The sequence below is a fragment of the Zootoca vivipara genome, chromosome 6, assembly GCF_965207765.1.
Source record: "Zootoca vivipara chromosome 6, rZooViv2.hap1.1, whole genome shotgun sequence".
Taxonomy (NCBI): domain Eukaryota; kingdom Metazoa; phylum Chordata; class Lepidosauria; order Squamata; family Lacertidae; genus Zootoca; species Zootoca vivipara.
The window spans coordinates 82,741,437-82,760,329 of record NC_142589.1 but is presented as its reverse complement, the minus strand read 5'-3'; the positions used below and the strand labels follow the sequence as shown (position 1 = coordinate 82,760,329).

Genomic DNA, 18,893 nt, shown 5'->3' with positions numbered 1-18,893 from the left:
ATGATGAATAAGCCCATTTACATTTCGCTCCAGCGGAAGGGAGAGGCACCTCCGCATAAAGAAAATCGGGGTGTGTAAGGTACTTTCCTAATCAGCGTCTCAGATTTCAGTTCTCTTCTCCGGTTCTTCTTGCTGCCGGTCCTCATAGTCTGGTGAAATTCAAAAATAAATAAAAATCATTTTGATTTCCTTCTATTTGTTTTACAGAGGAACCAGGAACAAATGAAACCATTTACTGCCAAGCCTTGGCTGAGACTCTGCACCACATTGCCCTGCCTGTGACTGTGGGACTCTACGCCCCCTGGGGGCGAGGCAAGAAAAGGCTCTTGTGTGAAATTGAAGGTAAGGACCACCCATCCATCAGACGTGAGCAGTCGTCACAGTTCAAAGAGAGAATTCAGTGCGTATTTAATTATACAACAGCGAGAGGGTCATTCACCGTTTTGGCAACCCCAGTGCCCAAGGCAGCTTTCCCCAACCTAGTGCCCTCCATAAGTTTTTGGACTGCAACTCCCATCAGCCCCGGGCAGTCCAAAACACACAGAGGCCACCCGATTGGAAAAGGCTGCTGTAGATCTCCAAGCAGGACCTGCTGACTGCCAGAGGCCCTCTGTGATTCAGCTGGAGCACCTGAAATCCATTTCCCCATATGGCCTCGGCAGGACTGAGGGGTGATATGATAGCCATGTTCAAATATATGAAAGGATGTCATATGGAGGAGGGAGAAAGATTGTTTTCTGCTGCTCCAGAGAAGCGGACACGGAGCAATGGATTCAAACTTCAAGAAAAAAGATTCCACCTAAACATTAGGAAGAACTTCCTGACAGTAAGAGCTGTTCGGCAGTGGAATTTGCTACCAAGGAGTGTGTGTACTCTCCTTCTTTGGAGGTCTTTAAGCAGAGGCTTGACAGGCACATGTCAAGAATGCTTTGATGGTGTTTCCTGCTTGGCAGGGGGTTGGACTGGATGGCCCTTGTGGTCTCTTCCAACTCTATGATTCTATGAGGTGCAGCACTAGAATGGGTCCTCATTGCCCTGCAACCTGGCCAACCATTATGAGAGATTATGGTAGCAGTGTGTTGTGTATGGTGTGTTAGAGGAGGGGTAGTACCTCTAGTGGGGGATACATCATGCTCCTTCTGGAGTAGTTTTTCCACCTTTGGTCCCCACCCTGCACTCAGGTCTCACTTGGGGCTCCTAGAAGCTGTCCGCAGGTGACAATGGCCACACCCTAGGAAACGGCTTAGACTGGCCAGCTAAACCAGGCAAAGACAGCTGATGGGTCTCAAACCCTCAATGAGTTAGGGGCTTCCCCTGAATGAGTGGGTCAAGAAGGCAGTTTCTGCATGTGCTGTAGAAGGAAGTGAGGGGCGGGTGGTCAGCAAGCCCATCTAGGAGAAGGAAAATTCTGATCCTAAACCAGAGGTCGGCAACCAACTGGCCCATGGCCGTTCTGGAGATCTGCATGGGGATTCTGTGCTTTTTTTCGCGGCACCATTTTTTCCCTTGCCGCTGGGACTGACCTCCGGGGTTGTCTGGGCAGCCCAGGACCTCCAGACACACTGCCCAGGTTTGTGCCCTGGGGAGGTCATTTCAGTATGCTTCACCCCCTGAGGCGCACTCCAGTGTCTCCACCGGGGTATCCAATACATCTTTCCTGTTCAGGCGGACCTTGTATCCCAAGAGCGTGGTCTGCAGCAGCATGCTGATGAATTGGGAACTGGGGTGAGCACAAGGTGTAAGAACCTCTGCAGAGTCTGCTGGATCAGAGCAATGCCCCATCTAGTCCAGTGAGTTTCATAGTTTACCCATGCGCCACATGAAGGACTTTCGTTCATTTTGTCTGGAATTTTCCAATGTGATGCTCTCCATTGCAGATCACATGCGCTGGCTAAGCAAACAAACCAGAAACAAAGCTGGAAGGACCACGTACTCCCTGCTTTCGTTCCTCTGGCACATCATCTTCGCTCACCCCCTTCTGCGCTCAGCAAAGCCTGAAGGCACCCACTATATTTTTATCAACTTCAACGCCTGGGAATATGCAGGATGCGATCATACCTGGGCCGGCATCATCACAACACTGCTGGATGAAATCGAAGGCAATTACAGGATCCCATTCAGCACTTTTCGGTCCTTTGGTGTGCAATTCAAGGAAGAGCCGGTTACGCGGAAAACGAAATGGGTTTTGAAAGGATGGAGCAAGCTCTTCTGGTTTTGCCTCTTGTGTCTGATCCTTGGATTGTTTCTGAGCACAATGCTGACGAGGCTGAAATTGGGCAGCAGTTTTTGGGAAAGCATGGCATACACAACAGCAGTAGTGCTGGGCGCATTTTCTCTGCCTTTCATGTGCTGCACGAAAAACATTTTCTTCACCCTGAAAAAGAAACTCCAGTTGAAGATGAACGCCAAGGACCAACTGGGCTTCATGCACCTTGTGAAGAAAGAGGTGAAAACAATCACTCATTTCCTACAATTCATGGCGTTCGAGGAGGACCGAGAGATCCGGGTGGTCCTGAAGATCGTCAATTTAGACCTCTGCACTCCGGACAAAGTGGTGGCCGTCCTAGACGCCATCAAAATCCTCCTTTCAGACGAAGACACTCCATTTATCACCATCTTGGCTGCTGACCCAGGAATCCTCGTGGAGAGCATTCAGTTGTCAAATAACACCTGCAGCAATGGCTACTTGTACTTAAATCGAATCATCTCTCTCCCCTTCTCCCTGCCCCGAATGAGCTGCAAAGGCAAGAGGCGGATGCTCACAGGGATTCTGAATGGAAAAAGGAAACGGGGGCAGGATTGTGCTACTAATCAGGAAACACGGGCTCACAAGCAAAACAGCAAAGGGGTCCAAGAAGCCAAGGGCTCGTTGGCCACAGAGGAAGTCCAGCACATCTTCCAAGACATGAGCCATGAGAATTTTGAAGACTACATCCCAGGAAATTTTGTCCAAATGAACCGGGTCGTCAACACGGTGCTGACCATTAGGTCCATGCTTGACCTAGGATATAAGCCCCACCCTGGGCTGAATTTCAGTAGGGAAGATGGCAGGTTGGTGACCAAAGAGGTGGTCGATTGGGTTATCCTCGCCCATTTTTGGCCTTGCCGCCTGAGCTGGATTTTGCAGTGTGCGGAAGACGAGCAGCAGCAGGAAAAGCTCGCCGAAAGCCGGGCAAGGGGCTCACAGCTGAAGCAAGGCCATGGCAGAGGTGGAGGAGGAGATCCGCAGGGCAAAGCATTGGAAAGAGACAGCAAGGCATTGTTGCCGTTTTATGAGGACAATGCTTTGGAGCTGGACAAGATTAAGAACGACATCAGAAAACTTTTGGAGCTCGATGGAGACCCTGACCTTTTCCGAACCTTCTTGCAGAAGAGCCATTTTACGGTGGGGCGGGCCAGATATTTTTCCAACTTCCTCATCAATTTAGACTTCTCTCTGAAGAGGCAGTTTGAGTTGCAGCGGAGCCTGAATCATATAGTCCGGAAGGAAAACAGGGAGGGCGAGTCACCATCTGGGGAGAAAAGTGCTGGGTTTAAAGATGAAGGAAAACTCCAGAGCAGCTCGTTGCAGCAGAAAGATAACGCCCAAAAAAGAGAGGATCCTAGACACCCTTCAGTAGCCTAGCGTCCTTCAGATGTTTTGGACTACAATACTGAGATCTGATGGATTCAACTGAATTTCACTGCAGATATTTGTGGGGTTTTGTGGGGTTTTTAAAAAAAGCCTGCATGGGACAGGAAGAGAGGAATGAAGTGTGCTGTATATGATATGCATTTGTTACAAATACCAATCTCACCCCCAAATTAAATTATGTCTTATGAAAACACTACATTATTTTGTCTGTCATTTACTCTGGTCATTTCATGAGTTTGGATCATTTTCGCCACCACCACCACCTCATTCTACAGCTCCCAGAATCTCAGCTCTGCAGCCTCTTTTTCAGTGTTGCACAAAAACCACAGTCTGACTTTGGCTTCTCTCCCCTACACCTAGGTTCAGACTTATCACCTTAACCTTTTTTTTTAAGCCATCCAAGTTTGTGGCCATCACTCCCGCTTGTGGGAGCAAATGCCATAATTTATTTATGTATTTCATGCCGTGCTTTTTTCTGGGGGGATGCATGCCCCAAACATTTTGTGAATCTAAGTTTGTCCTCATTGAGGGACAGTATTTCATCATGAGTAGGAAAATGAGAGCACCTCCTAAACATATTTTTTAAGGAAAAAAACCACTGATTTTATGTATATACTGGCTCATTTTTTTAAAAAAAAAACCCATCCTCAATGCAATTCACTTTGTGAATTACATTCTTTTGCTTCTCCCGAATAATAATAATAATAATAATAATAATAATAATAATATGCCTGTTGTCTTTGTCCATGGAGTTTTCTTGGCAGGGATACTGGAGTGGCTTGCCAGTTCCTTCTCCAGGTGGATCACGTTTAGTCAAAACTCTCCACTATGACCTGTCCATCTTTGGTGGCCCTGCATGGCATAGCTCATAGCTTCTCTGAGTTATTCAAGCCCCTTCGCCACGACAAGGCATTGATCCATGAAGGGGATCTGTGGTCCATGGGGTCACGAAGAGTCGGACACGACTAAACGACTAAACACCACCACCAACACCAACAACAACAACAACAATATAATTATTTATACCCCGACAATCTGGCTGGGTTTCCCCAACCACTCTGGGCAGCTTCCAACAGAATATTAAAATCTTCCAGCTGATTAAGTAGATTGTATCTTATGAAGATTATGGGTAAATAAATCACACCAGTGACCTGAGGATTTCAGGCAGAGTTGCTGAACTTTTATTTCTGGAGTTAGGGACCACAGTGCTTCCCTGCTATAAGAAATAAATAAATGTTGAAGTGGCCTTCATCAAGTCCACCTCTTGCTCCAGGTTCCAGTAGCAATTTCCAGCACGCCTCAGGTGCACAGAACCTGGTTGAGCTGGTTATTTTCCCTGGAAAAGTTCACGGACCAGGTGCTTCCTCTCGGCGTGTTCTCTTGCACGCCTAAATAGGTCTTATTTCTGAAGACCACCATGGGAGATGATGCCGAAGGGGCCTGAGAAGGCCCTGACCCAAGGAAATAGGCACTGAAGGTCACCCACTCCCCGAGACCCATGCCAAGGACATCTCTGATTTCGTTCCTGTCGCTGTAGGCCAGGGCGCGTCCGTTCAAATGGTGCTGCTTCAACCTCTCCTTGTACTGCTGGGAATTTTCCTCTTTAAAGCCAAGCTGGTCCATCTGGAAAAGAACAAAAAGCAGAGGCGGAAACTCACAGCCACGTCCCTCAACATTGTCCCACATATAGGGAAGGCAAGGGGATTTTTTTTTCCTGTCTGGGGGCCATATTCCCTGTTGGGCAACCTCCCAAGGGCCACATGACCATGGTGGGAGGGGCCAGAGGCAATAAGTGGGTGGAGCAACTAGGGCCTAAACACACACACACCCCACTCCTCCACCCAGACAGGCAAGAGGCAGAATTAGAATTCAAGGCCAAGGAAAAACACCCGAGGTACAAAACGAGGGCTACTTCTCTAGAGTGTATTTCTAGTCAGGTTGGGATAGTTCTGCAGGACATGACTGCAGTCCAACCAGCAATCCATGTTTTGCCCGACAGGCACATGAAAGGAATGAAGCTCACAGAGCTTCCCTGCAAAATTTGCTAGAGAGAACTCTGTGTGGTCACTTCCTTTGTTTGCCGTAACACTATGCACTTCCTCCCCACTTGGGCAGACTCCTCTTTACTCAACATGCTTCCAAGCTGACCCTGGACAAGGCAGTGCTCTCCTACCTCCTTGCAGACCTCATCCACCGACAGCCCCAGCAGAATGCATCTGGAGATCCCGTGGCCCCGCTTGGTCCTCCGCTTCAGGCTGCGGCTGCCCCGGAGCAGCTCCATGTGCCTCTTCAAGGAGGAGTCCAGGTTGACCGTGTAAGGCAGGAAGAAGTTGGCGTCCTCCACCTGGAACCTGCGGCACAGGAAGCTGTGGAAGAGCTCGGGGTCCCCGTCCAGTTCCAAGAGCTTCTCCAGCTGGCCCTTGAGCATGCCGAGCTCGTCCATGTACTTCTCGTACACCTCCCACAGGAAGTGGTCGGGAGCCAGCTGGCAGCCTTGGCCCAGGCCCAGCCGGCCCACCTGCTCATCGTCCTCAATGCACTGCAAGATCCAGCTCAGCCGGCAAGGCCACTGGCTGGCCAGCAGCACCCAAGAGGCCACTTTCTGTGGACACAGCTTTTCCCGGGGGACCTCCGTCGCCATGAGACGCACAGTGACAGAGATGGTATTGATGATGCGTCTCATGTGCACCATGTTGTCCGTCATGTACTCCTTCATGCTGTCATCCAGCAGGAACTCAAAGGCCTCCTGGATCAGGTCCTTGGCTTTGAAGCCTTTCTTGCACCTTTTTTGGGGAGGTGCTTCCAGCCTGGGACTCACGACAACCAGAGGCACCCGGCTGCCATCAGCGTGTCGCTCGGGGGCCTTCCGGCTGGCGGAATTGCAACACAAGGGTGACCCAGTGTTCAGCCTCTTCTGGTTTTCCTGTGGAAAGTCCACTTCGCCCTCCTCGTCCTCCAGGCTTTTCTCCTGCTCCTCCCGGCAGTCGACGGCACACTTCACCAGCTGCATCTTGGTGTGGGTGTCCATCTTGGGGACCGAGAACGGGAGGGTGATGATGCGGTTCAAGAACTCGTAGCCATTGTTGGCCATGCCTTTCATGTACAAGGAGCTCTCCACGCAGTCCACGATCACGCTGGGGTCAGCCACCAGGATGGAGATGAAGGGTGCCTCGTAGTCCGAGAGGAGGATGTTCATTGCGTCGAGGACGCCCACCACTTTGTCTGGGCAGCAGTTGTCCAAGCTGGTGATCTCCAGCACCACCCTGAGCTTCCTCCGCTGGAAGATCTCCATGAACTTCAGGAACTTGGCAATGATCTTCACCTCCCTCTTGACATTGCTCATGAAGCCCAGCTGGGCGCTGAGGTCCGTCCGGTTCATCTGCCTCTCTAGCTGGGCCCTCTGGGTGACGATGACGTTCCGTAGCACCAGGACAGCCATCCGGATGGACGCCGCCGCCGTGATCCCAACCGCCGTGGCCCCGAGGCCCTCGACAACAGCAATGGCGTCCCCAGAAGCGTTGCCAATGGGGACACCGAAAACAAAGATGAGGGCTGCGAGCCCGACAGCCACCGCCGCCACCAAGAGGATGGCAGCCCACAGCGGCAGGCAGAGGTACTTCTTGCTGATCCACTCCTGGCGCAGAGGGGCCTCGACAAGGCCACACTTCCTGCCCACAGCTCTGTAGACACTCACAGGGACCAGGCCAAAGTGGCTCTCGATGCCATCGCACAAGGCAGTGATGAGACCTGCCCAGAGCTGGTCACTCCCGGCGTATTCCCAGGCACTGAAATGAATGAAGATGTGCTGGACGTTTTTTCTCTGCCGGTGTTGCAGTGTCAGGACGGGGCGGTAGAAGATCATGAGGAAGACGGCGGAGACCAGATCCCACCCAGAAGTCCCTCGCTGTTTCAGTCCGGTCCGCTGGAATTCCTGCTGGTCTTTTTTCCATGACTGAAGACGCATGTATTCTGAGAGGGAAAGGAAGAGAGCCAGACCAGAGATGGGTCTACTGTACCCCAGCCAACCAGGGTGTGTCCTGGTTTCTGTTGATCACACAATACTTTGATTAAATACCCAAACGTTAAGATCCCCTCTGGAGTCCTCGCTCCGTGTGCGACCGCCAAGTGAATTGAGGTGCATGGCAGCAAAGGAGAGGGCCTTCTCGGTGGTGGCACCTCAAATTTGGAATAGCCTTCTCAGAGAGACTCACCTGATGCCTGCTCTATGGTAAAACCCAATTTTCATTTAAAAGGCTTCAAACCAAGTTTAGACAACTTTTTTGAGGATAAGGCAGAGAATTGCAGGTGGGGAAAGTGCTAGAGCACTCATATCCTTGGGCTTTCTCTTGAGGCATCTGGTGGCCACTGTGAGAACAGGATGCTGGACTTTAGTTGATGTAGCTATAGGGCAGCTCATATGTTCCCATTCTGCAAGTTCCTTTACATGTCGTGCTTTAAATACGGTAAGCCATACACCAGTCATCCCCAAACTGTGGCCCTCCAGATGTTTTGGCCTACAACTCCCATGATCCCTAGCTAACAGGACCAGTGGTTGGGGAAGATGGGAATTGTAGTCCAAAACATCTGGAGGGCCAAAGTTTGGGGATGCCTGCCATACATTCTCAGCCTCTGGTGTGATTTCAAGCTGATCTATAAATTGTTTCGTTGCTTTATTTTCTGAGAGTTCCATGCTATTTATTTAAAACATTATTCACTGAATGATTTCCATCTCTCTAAGCAGTCTGTTTTGCCTCCGGTAGGGGAAACCGAGAATAGTGAGAAAGCTACTTGGTGCAGCAAATAACTGAAATCCAAGCATTGCACCAGTGAAACTCAAATTCTACGTCAAGAAAAGCAGATGCTGAAAACCAGCATGTGCCCACTTACTTTGCAGGGGCGTCTCTGGAAATGGAGGTAAATGCGTTTTGCTCTCCTGACACATAGCCCTTGATAGCCCTGCCCTCCACAGTATTTAACTCATCCCCCACCTTCATAAAGCCACTCCTGTTCTTCTTAGCCATCGCCTCATCCAGTATGAATGAGTTCCGCAGGCTACACTTGCATTCTGTGAACAAGCACCAGAGGCAGATTTAGGGCAGTGTGAACAGAGCGGTTGCACCAAGCATACAACCATGGGGGCTGCCTTCTCAAAGCCCGGTGAGCAGTTCCCTAGCTTTGGGGAGGAGGTGTGAGGGCCCTGACCAGGTCCTAGAACCCTCTTCCTCCTTCCCAAAGCCAGGCAAGCACTGTGGGATGTGACACACAAGTAGCAGTCAAGTACAACATTCCTTGTTTTCCTAGAGTGGACATGCAAGAGGATGTTTGGTCCAGCCAGTTGGAACTTCCTCTTTCCTCCTGGCTGGGACATACTTCCTTTGCATGTGACTAGAGGTGGGCGTGACCTTACCTGTGCAAGTAACAAAAGCACATGGCACGCAACACACTCTCTTTCTTTTACTTCCTCTGTCGTTGGAGCAGCTTTTTAGCTAGAGATGCTCTGTTAGCTTCCAGCCAACAGAGGACAATGGGATTATCCCCATATGGGATAGATCCACATGTATATATTTTGTAACTAAGTCTGCCTTCAGGGATCCAACTGTGAACTGATGATGTGAGTAAACTTCTTTTATTTACTTTTAAAAAGATTGTGGCGTGTTTATTCTTTTAAGAGGGATATAAGGAGACTTACCAGGAACCTAATAGTGAGAGGCTTACACAAGCCTGCAACCAGTTATCTGCTGTGCATTTAAAAGGGGAATGTGAAACTCTGCTAAGTAAAGGAACTTGCTAGCGCAAGTTAGGAAGGATATTAATAAACAATATATCCTCTCCTGCCTCCCTGAACATTCCCACAAGCGCTCTTTGGGAAGGAGATAGGAGGGCTCTAGGACCCTGCCAGAGCCTCACACCACCTTCCTAAAGCCCAGCTTAAGACGGCACTATGAGGGCTACAGGGAGGGTGTCAAGTGGCCTTGCACAGGGTGGATTATTACCAAGGTCTGCCCTTGTTAGCCCTTCCTTTCCTGGGTCTTCACCTTATGAGCACTCACCTCGGATCCTGTCCAGGAGAAAGGCTTTGCAGTGCCCCCACGGTGCATAAAACCCAACCGTCACTGGGGAGGACACGCAGTAGAGGGCCTTGGCTAAGGAGAAGCAGTAGGCGTCATCTTTGTTCTGGAACTCTGCAAAAGGAAGAGCAGGGGAGCAGCCAAAAGGCAAATCCCACATCAGATGCCAACAGCCGCTGGTAGAATCAGCGGCGGCTGATCCTTTAGGGTGAACGGGGACCCTGGCCCACCGACCTCAGGGTGCCTTCAGCCAGCCCCAGCTGCCTGCTTTCAATTTGCAACAAACACAGTCTGTCAGCTTCCTCCTTCCTCCTTAGACCATGTGGAGGATGGGGATAAAACTAGTGTTCCTTGGCTCCACCTGTCCTTGGCTCTGGCTCCACCTGCTCTTTGGGCTCCCCGCTTTCCAACTTTACAGTCCCAATGGGCTGGTGGGGGGGCGGGTTGAAGTCCAAAAACATCAGGGGTGCTGCAGGTCCCCTTTTCCTGCTGCACTCCCTTGGGGGAATCTTGTTGGCATCCGTCTGTCTCAAGAGACAATGAAGTCAAACTGCTGTGTTAGCAGCACTGAAGTGACCTCCCCAGGTCGTAAGCTTGGGCACTGTGTAGGGAGGTCCCGGGCTGCCCAGACGACAAGGCCCGCCCCCCTCGGCCAAAGGAAAGCAGAGCAAGACATTTGGCATCAGCTTGGCTGCAGGAGTTGCCAGAAGGAGGTGTACAAGGCACCATCCAACCGCCTTAGGGACTCTGCTCCGGATTTGAGTAGGGTTCGCTCCTGAGCCTTTTCTTCTCCTGAAGCTGTTCCTCAAGGCAGCGGAGGTTTCCTTCTCTTAGATGGGCTCCCTTCCCAGGTGGCCGAACCCCCTCTGCCCCCCACTTCCCTCTGCACCATGTACAGAAACCGAGGGGGAAACTCATGTACCCTTTCAGGAAGTGGGGAGATATGGCTGACACAAAAAAGGGCACACCAGCCAATATGACTAGGACTGAATTCCACCTAGCCAAGAGGCAAGGCCTGTGAGGACCAAGTTATCTTACCCTCTCTCTCTCTCCTTCCTTCCCTCCCTCTCCTTTCTTTGCAACTGGTGTTATGTGGGGAAGTGATGTTTAATATTCCTGAAGAAATCTACCCAGCAGCAGACACCCTTCTTCACGGAATGGTTCACAGTTACTAACTTGGGCTATGATCCTGAGATAATAACCTCTGGATCCTTCGGGTAAGTACACCCATCCTAAAACCCAAATTATTCCACTTACCTCTGGTCAGGGAGAGCATCGCTTTTGTCAGCCACAGGGTATTAAAAAGGTTGAAGATGCACAGGTGCTGGTAGCTAAGAAGAGGGAGAAAATGTGGAGGCTTTTCAAACTATTCCTGGGCCTGGGACTAAATATATGCAAAAGTTTGCTCTCTGGAAGGTTGGCAGCTCATCACGTGTAAATAGACAGAAGGAAGGTGTCAAGGACTGTTTCCCATCAAAAAATGAGGATTAAGACTTCCTCCTCTGTACAGTTGAAATCTTCAGTACATAGCATTGGAGAGGTGGTCTTCCTTTGGCCCCTATTCCTGCACAACTGCTTCTCGTAAGAAATGGACACTCCAACCCGATCTTTACCTTCCAGGTGTTTTGGACTCCCATCAGCCCCAGCAAGCGCAGTCATGTGATGCTGGTGTTGATGGGAGCACAGCCAGGGTGATTAGGGCAGATGTTCGTTGCAGCTCCAGAACATCTGCAAGGCGCCAGGTTAGGAAAGGCTGGCCTACAACCCTCTCCAGCTTCCTCTGCTCTGGAATTCTCAGCTGACCGACAAGTCAAATCTGTAACCTGCAGCAACAGGTTGGTAGCACTGCTTTCTGGGTGGCACCGCTTCAAGCTACAGAAGCTGCTTGGCACCCAGTCTGGTGATAAAACTATTCCAAATATGTAACGGAAGAAGAAGGGAAAGCCAGCCTTTCCCTTAGCAAGCTGCTTGGGGTCTTATTTTTCTCCCCTGAGCCAGCATGCAAACATGCAGAGCTTCACGAGCCCAGCTCTTACAGGTGGCTGTTTCTGACACAGCAGACACAACATGAGCATGCAAGCTTTTCCGCCTGGCTGCAGCAGAAAGTGGGAGGCGAGATGACGAGGTCTCCCCCATCGGCTCTCTCCTTGCCTTCTCCCCTCCCAGAACCTCCTCCCACCCGTGTCTGCTCCACCTGGCCATTTTAACAATTACGTAATATTACGTCAGAATCAAGGATTCAACTCGCTTTCCTCCACCCCGGCCTTCCTTTCCCCCACCCATAATGTACTTATTAGCTTCAGGGGCGCCAGCTCGTGTGTGCTGGGCCAGCCCCCCTATATTTCAGGGGCAGGGGCCAACCCCCCCCCAAAAAAGTTCAAAAAGTGTGGAGGGGAAGCAATTATTTTAAACTGTAAACACCCGTTAGTGAGTTGGCAGAAGAGGGACACATCAAAAGGTCGCAGGTAGGTAGTTGGCAAGCAAACAACATCTCTCTTTCCCCCCGAAGCAGTTTGTACTGTAATCGCACAGTCTATGCCGGGCAGGTGGCCCGTTAATAAAGCCTGTTCCCCAACATTAACAGCAACCACACTGTTTGCATAAATGGCTCAAAGGCGACAAAGACTCGTGGGCAGAATTTCTTTCTAAAATAAGAACAGAGAAAAGCAGGTGGGCTCCAAGAGGGTCAGAGGAGACAAGTCCAGGATCCTCTTTCCAGCAGCAGGTAACACTCACCTGGCATGCGAAGGCTGCCAAGGCTACACCCACTGAAATCAGCGGGGCTTATTTTTGAGTAAGCTGCGAGCCTGAAAATGAGCCCTGGGGCCATAAACAGGACTCACTTCCGAGCTTGCGTGAGCCAAGCTGGTGAGCAATAAACCTTAAGCGAATGCAATGTTTATAGGCACAGCCAGCCGCCACTCAGCCCAAAGGGGTGTATTTGCAGGAGGATTATTCAGAGAGCCAAGGTTCAAGAACAGGCTCCTTCTCCCTCCCTCCCTCCCTCCCTCCCTCGCCAGCAAAGCAGCAGCACCCAGAGAAGGCAAGGGCAGGTGGTCTACTTACATGCAGGAAGCGCGCAGAAACGTCAGCACCGTTCCGGTTGCGGCAGGCCTCTGCCAGCGCGAACTTTCCCTTCCTCCTTCTCAGATAGGCTTATCAATTCCCATTACACCTTTATAGACTTAAGGGTGGTGAATTTCTCAGGCGAGGCAAGCTCACGCCATCTGTAACTTTGGCTGGGTGAGGGGTGGGTTATACCTGAAGGAACGTCTCCACCCCTATAGTTCAGCTGGTACACTGGGGTCCATCTACCAAGAGGCTTCTGGCAGTTCCCTCACTGCGAGAAGCAAAGTTACGGGGAACCAGGAAGAGGGCCTTCTCGGTGGTGGCGCCCTCCCTGTGGAACACCCTCCCGTCAGATGTCAAGGAAATAAACAACTATCCGACTTTTAGAAGACATCTGAAGGCAGCCCTGTTTAGGGAAGTTTTTAATATTTGATGTTTTATTGCTTTATTATTATTAATAACATTCTGTTGGGAGCCACCCAGAGTGGCTGGGGAAACCCAGCCAGATGGGTGGGGGTATAAATAATAAATAAAATTATACAAAGACTTGGGGGAAGTGGAAAGCTGATGAGTGAGGCTGCAGAAGTCAGGGATCAGGACTGGTGGTCATGAATATTAGTGTCAGATCCCCACTTGGCCATGAAACTCATTGGGGGATCTTGAGCCCACCACTGCCACTTAGCCTAACCTACCTAAGAAATAATGAGACCCATGCATGCCAACTTGGCCCCCTTGACAGAGGGATGTAAAACAAATAAATTGCTTTAGCAGTGCAGCACTGAAGTGATCTCCCCAGGGCGCAAGCCTGGGCAGAGGGCATGGAGGTCCTGGGCTGCCGAGAAACGAGCCTGCGACCTTCTGCAGCCAAGGAAGCTGCTCTGCCGCTAAGCTACTTCCCCAATTGATTGCCTTAAATTAGCTTAGGACTCAAACCCATTTTTTTGTGGTTTCCCTACCCCACCTGACCCTGGGACCCCCATGCCCTTCCCCATGTTGTTCAGGAGAGCCCAGCAGCCTCCAGAGAGGCACCATCAGAATGTGAGCGGCTGCACGGCAGTTGCAAGGGGAGAGAAGGAACTGCAAAGGTCATTTCCATGTACTGCCCTTTCATCTATTTATAATCTTAGGATCCAAGCATAAGTCTTTAAGGTGCTGTGGGCCTCCTTGTTAAATCTACCACCCATGTTCCCAAAATTAAATACAAATATGCACACATAGCTAAAGCAGTTTTATTTCAGCTGCTGTGTGATCAACAGCAGTGTTTAGAAAAACACATTTTTAACACAATACCATTTCCCTTTCTTTCCTTTTGCGGGGCCGGGAGGGAGGGAGGGAAGAGATTTTTTCCCCAATTTGCCACTATCTGATGGTAGCACTCGAGGAACAAGTTCTTAGATGAAGCGTTAAATGGTAGCCCAAGAATGACAATCCACTTTCAGTATCTAAACATCGGACCGTTCAAACATGCAGGAGTGATGTGCAGTCAGGAATAAGGAATGAGATGATGCCCTTTGTCTCTTCAGTTAACACCATAAATATTAAGTGGAGAAGCAGTAGCTTAAAGGCTTCAAGCTGCCAAACTGACTCTCCCTTAAAATGCAAAATAAAAAAATTCATTCAGTAGCACCTTAAAGACCAACTAAGTTTTTATTTTGGTATGAGCTTTCGTGTGCATGCACACTTCATCAGATACACTGAAACAGAAGTAACCAGACCCTTATGTATATTCAGAGGGTGGGGGTGATGGGAATGGGTGATGGGCTGATAGGGGTGGTAAACCTGTAGATGACTGTTAACGACTGTTAATGACTGCAATTGGTCTTGGGGGGGGGGGGAGCAAGGGCTGAGGTGCTAAGGAAAGCTTGATCATGTATAATGAGATAAGAATCCTATGTCTCTGTTCATTCCAGGTGGCTCCATGGTTTTAAGCTTGCTAATGAGTTGCAATTCAGCAACTTCTCTTTCCAGTCTGTTTCTGAAATTTTATTTGCCTAAGCAGGACATCTGATCTCTGTTACAGACAAGAGGTCCTCTGCTGTCACCCTGTACAACCCCCCCCCCCCAAAAAAAACTACAGTTAAACATTTGCACAGGAATATGGCAGCATCAGTTCCTTCTCCTGCCTTCAGGGCTTGATGTGGATCCTTGCAGCTATGATCTGGTGGAAGTGATTTGGGTGACTGACAGAAAGGCTGTTAGAACAGGGCTCATCCTAAACAGTAATAAAAAAGCAGCTCACAAAGAGCTGTCTGGCAATTTTAGTTTATTCAAATTCCTGCCAAGACAGAATAACCAAGGTTACAAGGAAAAACTGAGAAAGTGGGTTTAAAATGCGTCTACACAGGGCACCTAAACCGGTTCAACCGCCATGTGAGTGTGTTGACGATCTCCAAAACCGAATTCCCAACTTCCACACGGCACGGCAACCCCCAGAGCCTCTTGAGGTGAGCTGCGTCAATCAGACCTGCTCAAAGCATCCTCACATCTGTAGGGAGCAAGTGTTTTTAGTTCAACTATAAAAAGGAGGAGAAAAATGTGATGGGAACAGAATGATTATGTATTTTTGAACTGTGCCCTCAAGTGGCAGCTGTGGGCAGCTCTGGTCAGTCATTTCTGAGAGGGCACCCAGATCTGTATTCCGGGTTTGCTAAGCTCCTGTCCACCCCGTAGCAACTCCCATCTCCCTTGACCACTGGCCATGCTCACGAAGCAACAACTGCAAGGCCACAAATCCCCCACCTGCAATACCAGCTGTGCTAAAATCCAGCAGCTAGGAGAAAGGACCAGTCCATTAAAAACGGGCAGGAAACCCTTTCCAAAAAGTAAAATTCCCGGCTCATCATTCCTCCTGTTCCGTCCTGACGAAGGCACCCATCTGCTTGGTGTGGGCGTCTCTGAGTTGTTCCAGCTGCCTCTGCCCACGCCGGACGAGGTACTCTATAATCATGACATCTGTCCGGGGGATCTGGGCATTTTTCCTGAACTCGGCCTGTATCCGAGGAAGGAAGCCAGGCTTGTCCTTGCCAGCCCGGAGGAAGCTGCGGTAGAGGCCGAGCACTTGCTTCTGAAGTTTGCTGTGGCGGGCCATGGGGCGTTCGGACATCCCTTCTGGTCAGCCAGGGAGGATCACCCAAGGAGCAGAGCAGGGGCTGGGGAACCAAAAGGAGCAGTGTCAGAACAAAAGCTGGTGGGAAAGTTTGGGGGGGGGGGCAAACAAGGCTGGAGGAGGGCGGGAGCCTTTCTGAGAGAAAATCAGCTCTGGGTCCGAGTTCCAAGACCTGCGTCAGGGGTGCCAAATTGAATAAAATATGGGGGGGGGGTGCAAAAAAAATGCACAGATGCGAACTGGCCCACAGAGCAATCTCCGCAGGAGTGAACAGACCCAGGCGAGTTAAACCTTGCCGACCCCTGCTCTACAGCATGTGCAGAAACTGCCTTCTTGACCCTTGGTCTGCCCACTCAACTGGAGCTTGTCTTTGCATGCAGGGCAAGTCCCTAACTCACCGAGGGTTTGAGACCCATCAGCTGCCCTCACCTGATTTAGCTAGTCAGTCGAAGCTGTTTCCTGGAATTGTGGCCGCTGTCACCTGCCGACAGCTTCTAGGAGCGGCAGGTGAGAGCTGAGTGCAGGGTGGGGACCAAAGGCAGGCAACCCCCCCCCCCAAGATTAAGCACTGCAGCCTTAGCAAAAGGCTCCACAGCGAGGAGAATGAAAAGTACAAAATCAGAGGCAGTATGTCTAGTTATTAATGGTCAGCGATGTTTCAAGCAGGGGGGCAGGAGTTATCTTCAGGAGGGAGGGGAGGCTGGCAGGAGCACATGGGCCACCAGAAGCTGCCCACCCCCCAACCCAGTGCCAGAATTACATATAAGCTAAACTAGCTATAGCTTAGGGCCCCACTCTCTTAAAGGTAAAGGGACCCCTGACCATTAGGTCCAGTCGTGGACGACTCTGGGGTTGCGGTGCTCATCTCGCTTTACTGGCTGAGGGAGCCGGCATACATGTGGCCAGCATGACTAAGCTGCTTCTGGCGAACCAGAGCAGCACACAGAAATGCCGTTTACCTTCCTGCTGGCGCAGTACCTATTTATCTACTTGCACTTTGATGTGCTTTCGAACTGCTAGGTGGGCAGGAGCTGGGACTGAGCAACAGGAGCTCACCCCATCGTGGGGATTTGAACTGCCGACCTTCAGATTGGCAAGCCCTAGGCTCAGTGGTTTCTTTAGACCACAGCGCCACCCACTCTCTTGGAGACCCCCCAAAAAATTAAAAGGAAAAAAAACACCTCGGTGTACATTTCAAAAATACAAGATAAAAAACAAATAAAATAAAACCTACATACAGCAACAGTGTTTATTGTTTGAAACAAATTTAAAAATTGTCCAGTAGCACCTGAGAGACCAACTAAGTAGTTCTAGGTATAAGCTTTCGTGTGCATGCACACTTCTTCAGATACTTTTGTGTTGCATAGGCTCCTATGATGTAAGTCATGAGTCCCCAATCATTTTAAGTTAGAGCTTAATAATTATTTCACTATAAATATACTTCTTAATTGTATTTCACTATTAATAAACTTAATTGTATTTCAGTTCAACCATGACTTTGATAAAATACATATTTTGTGATGTGCCAATGGCTTGAGATACCTATAAGGTCCATCAATGACCATATATCCAACACAAAAAACAGCAAAGGACAGCTGGACATATAAACCTAAATCCGGCCCTGCCCACCCCCCCGACCCGACGCCACTCGGGCGTGGCAACAGAAACAGCCCCCAATTCTCGTGGCCTTGAAGCGACCGCCCTGAAAACGCAGTTCGAGAGGACCTCCCGCCGCCGCGCCAGGGGCCTGGTTACCCGGCGCCTGACCCGCGATCCCGCAACGCTCCCCGCCGAAGCACCTCTCTCAACGGCTCCACCGTTCCATCCGGACTCCGGCCAAAGGAGGGGATCCCGCCTCTGTGCGTCATAAGCCGTAGAACGTTGACACTGCCTCGCTTCAAAATCTCGCTTTCCATTGGCTCGTCGCTCGCAAGGGGGCGTTCCCAGGAAGTTCCCGGCCGCTGCTGGAAGCCACGTGGGCGGGGAGGCCGAGCGTCTTTGTCCTTAAGAAGACCCCAAGGAAGGGCAGGCGATCCCCAACCCGAGAAGGTGCCCCAAAGGGGGCTCCACGTTGGCGATTGTATTTGGACTCACTGACTGGGAGTGAATGGAAGCTCGTTTTAACTAGAGCTTTCCGTTTGAGCCGAGCCGGAAGGAATGCCTCGTCTTGCAAGAAATTTATTTTGTTTTGAAAAAATAGTGAGTGTGCATGTGCGCTGATTGCGGTTCCCCTATCCGCTGCTCCAGCTGTAACCGCAACCTAGGCTTGATTAAGGCAGGGGAGTTAAAGGCTTCGTCCCTGGCGCGCCCCAAACGACCTGCCTGCCCCCTGCATCCGCTAAATAATTGTTCCTGTAGGTCTTGGAGGACCATACGGAGAGCAGCCCATGTTGCTTCAGACAGAGATAGGGAAACTGTGGCCTTACATATACCCAGGGCCGGTGCTATCACAGAATTGTACAGCTGGGACCACGAGGATCATCTAGTCCAACCCCCTGTAATGCAGGGCTCTTTTGCCCATGGTGGGGCTTGAATCCGTAAGTCTCACGTTCTACCTAGGGTGCAGTACTGACCTTTGAGGGGCTGAGTTTTTATACAGATTAGTTTTTGTTTATCCTACGAATTTCTGATCATATTTTACTTCTACATTTTGAAGAATTTTTATCATTTCTACAAGATGGGTTTTTGAAATTTGAAGTTAGTGATTTCCCTAAGGCACAAAATAGCCTGGCACCAGCACTGCATACACCTCCTCTCAGCCAACTATGCTGCCTGGCACTGACAGGAGGTGGGAGCCCAGCGTCGGGGGGGGGGGGCAGATGTTATGGTTTAAGGGAAAGTACGGTAATTCTCAGAATGAAGTTGCAGGACTTGGGAGAGGCAACAGTTCAGGCACTGTTCACTTGGTGCTCCCCACCACCTGCCCCCCTGACTTCGCTTCAAATGCACCAAGGCCGCCTTTGTTAAGAAGGCTAATGACACGTACTCCAAACTTGTTTCCAAAACAAATGTATAG

At 50.3% G+C, this 18,893-nt stretch overlaps 3 protein-coding genes across 6 annotated transcripts; 1 reads left to right on the top strand and 2 right to left on the bottom strand.

Moving 5' to 3' along the window:
- On the top strand, window positions 1–3,823 carry LOC118086140 (NTPase KAP family P-loop domain-containing protein 1-like). Its single transcript, XM_035117440.2, has 3 exons — window positions 1–70; window positions 208–342; window positions 1,878–3,823. The coding sequence occupies exons 1-3, from the start codon at window positions 1–3 to the stop codon at window positions 3,623–3,625; spliced, it is 1,953 nt and encodes a 650-aa protein (XP_034973331.1). The 3' UTR covers window positions 3,626–3,823.
- Window positions 3,824–4,331: 508 nt separating this feature from the next.
- Window positions 4,332–17,715, bottom strand: LOC118087128 (NTPase KAP family P-loop domain-containing protein 1-like). 3 transcript variants are annotated; one of them, XM_088671245.1, is made up of 6 exons: window positions 17,633–17,715; window positions 12,439–15,920; window positions 10,960–11,033; window positions 9,685–9,816; window positions 5,808–7,603; window positions 4,332–5,257 (listed from the first exon to the last, which is right to left on the bottom strand). In XM_088671245.1, exons 3-6 carry the CDS (start codon window positions 10,976–10,978, stop codon window positions 4,934–4,936), a joined length of 2,271 nt encoding a protein of 756 aa, XP_088527371.1. In that variant the 5' UTR covers window positions 10,979–11,033; window positions 12,439–15,920; window positions 17,633–17,715; the 3' UTR covers window positions 4,332–4,933. The 3 variants fall into 3 exon arrangements, with proteins under 3 accessions (XP_088527371.1, XP_034975378.3, XP_088527370.1); XM_035119487.3 differs by having other exon boundaries at window positions 17,677–17,715; XM_088671244.1 differs by lacking the exons at window positions 10,960–11,033; window positions 12,439–15,920; window positions 17,633–17,715 and having other exon boundaries at window positions 9,685–9,862.
- SDHAF1 (succinate dehydrogenase complex assembly factor 1) lies at window positions 13,985–17,715 on the bottom strand. 2 transcript variants are annotated; one of them, XM_035119361.3, is made up of 2 exons: window positions 17,633–17,715; window positions 13,985–15,920 (listed from the first exon to the last, which is right to left on the bottom strand). In XM_035119361.3, exon 2 carries the CDS (start codon window positions 15,872–15,874, stop codon window positions 15,611–15,613), a length of 264 nt encoding a protein of 87 aa, XP_034975252.1. In that variant the 5' UTR covers window positions 15,875–15,920; window positions 17,633–17,715; the 3' UTR covers window positions 13,985–15,610. The 2 variants fall into 2 exon arrangements, with proteins under 2 accessions (XP_034975252.1, XP_034975251.1); XM_035119360.3 differs by having other exon boundaries at window positions 17,677–17,715.
- Window positions 17,716–18,893: the final 1,178 nt, after the last annotated feature.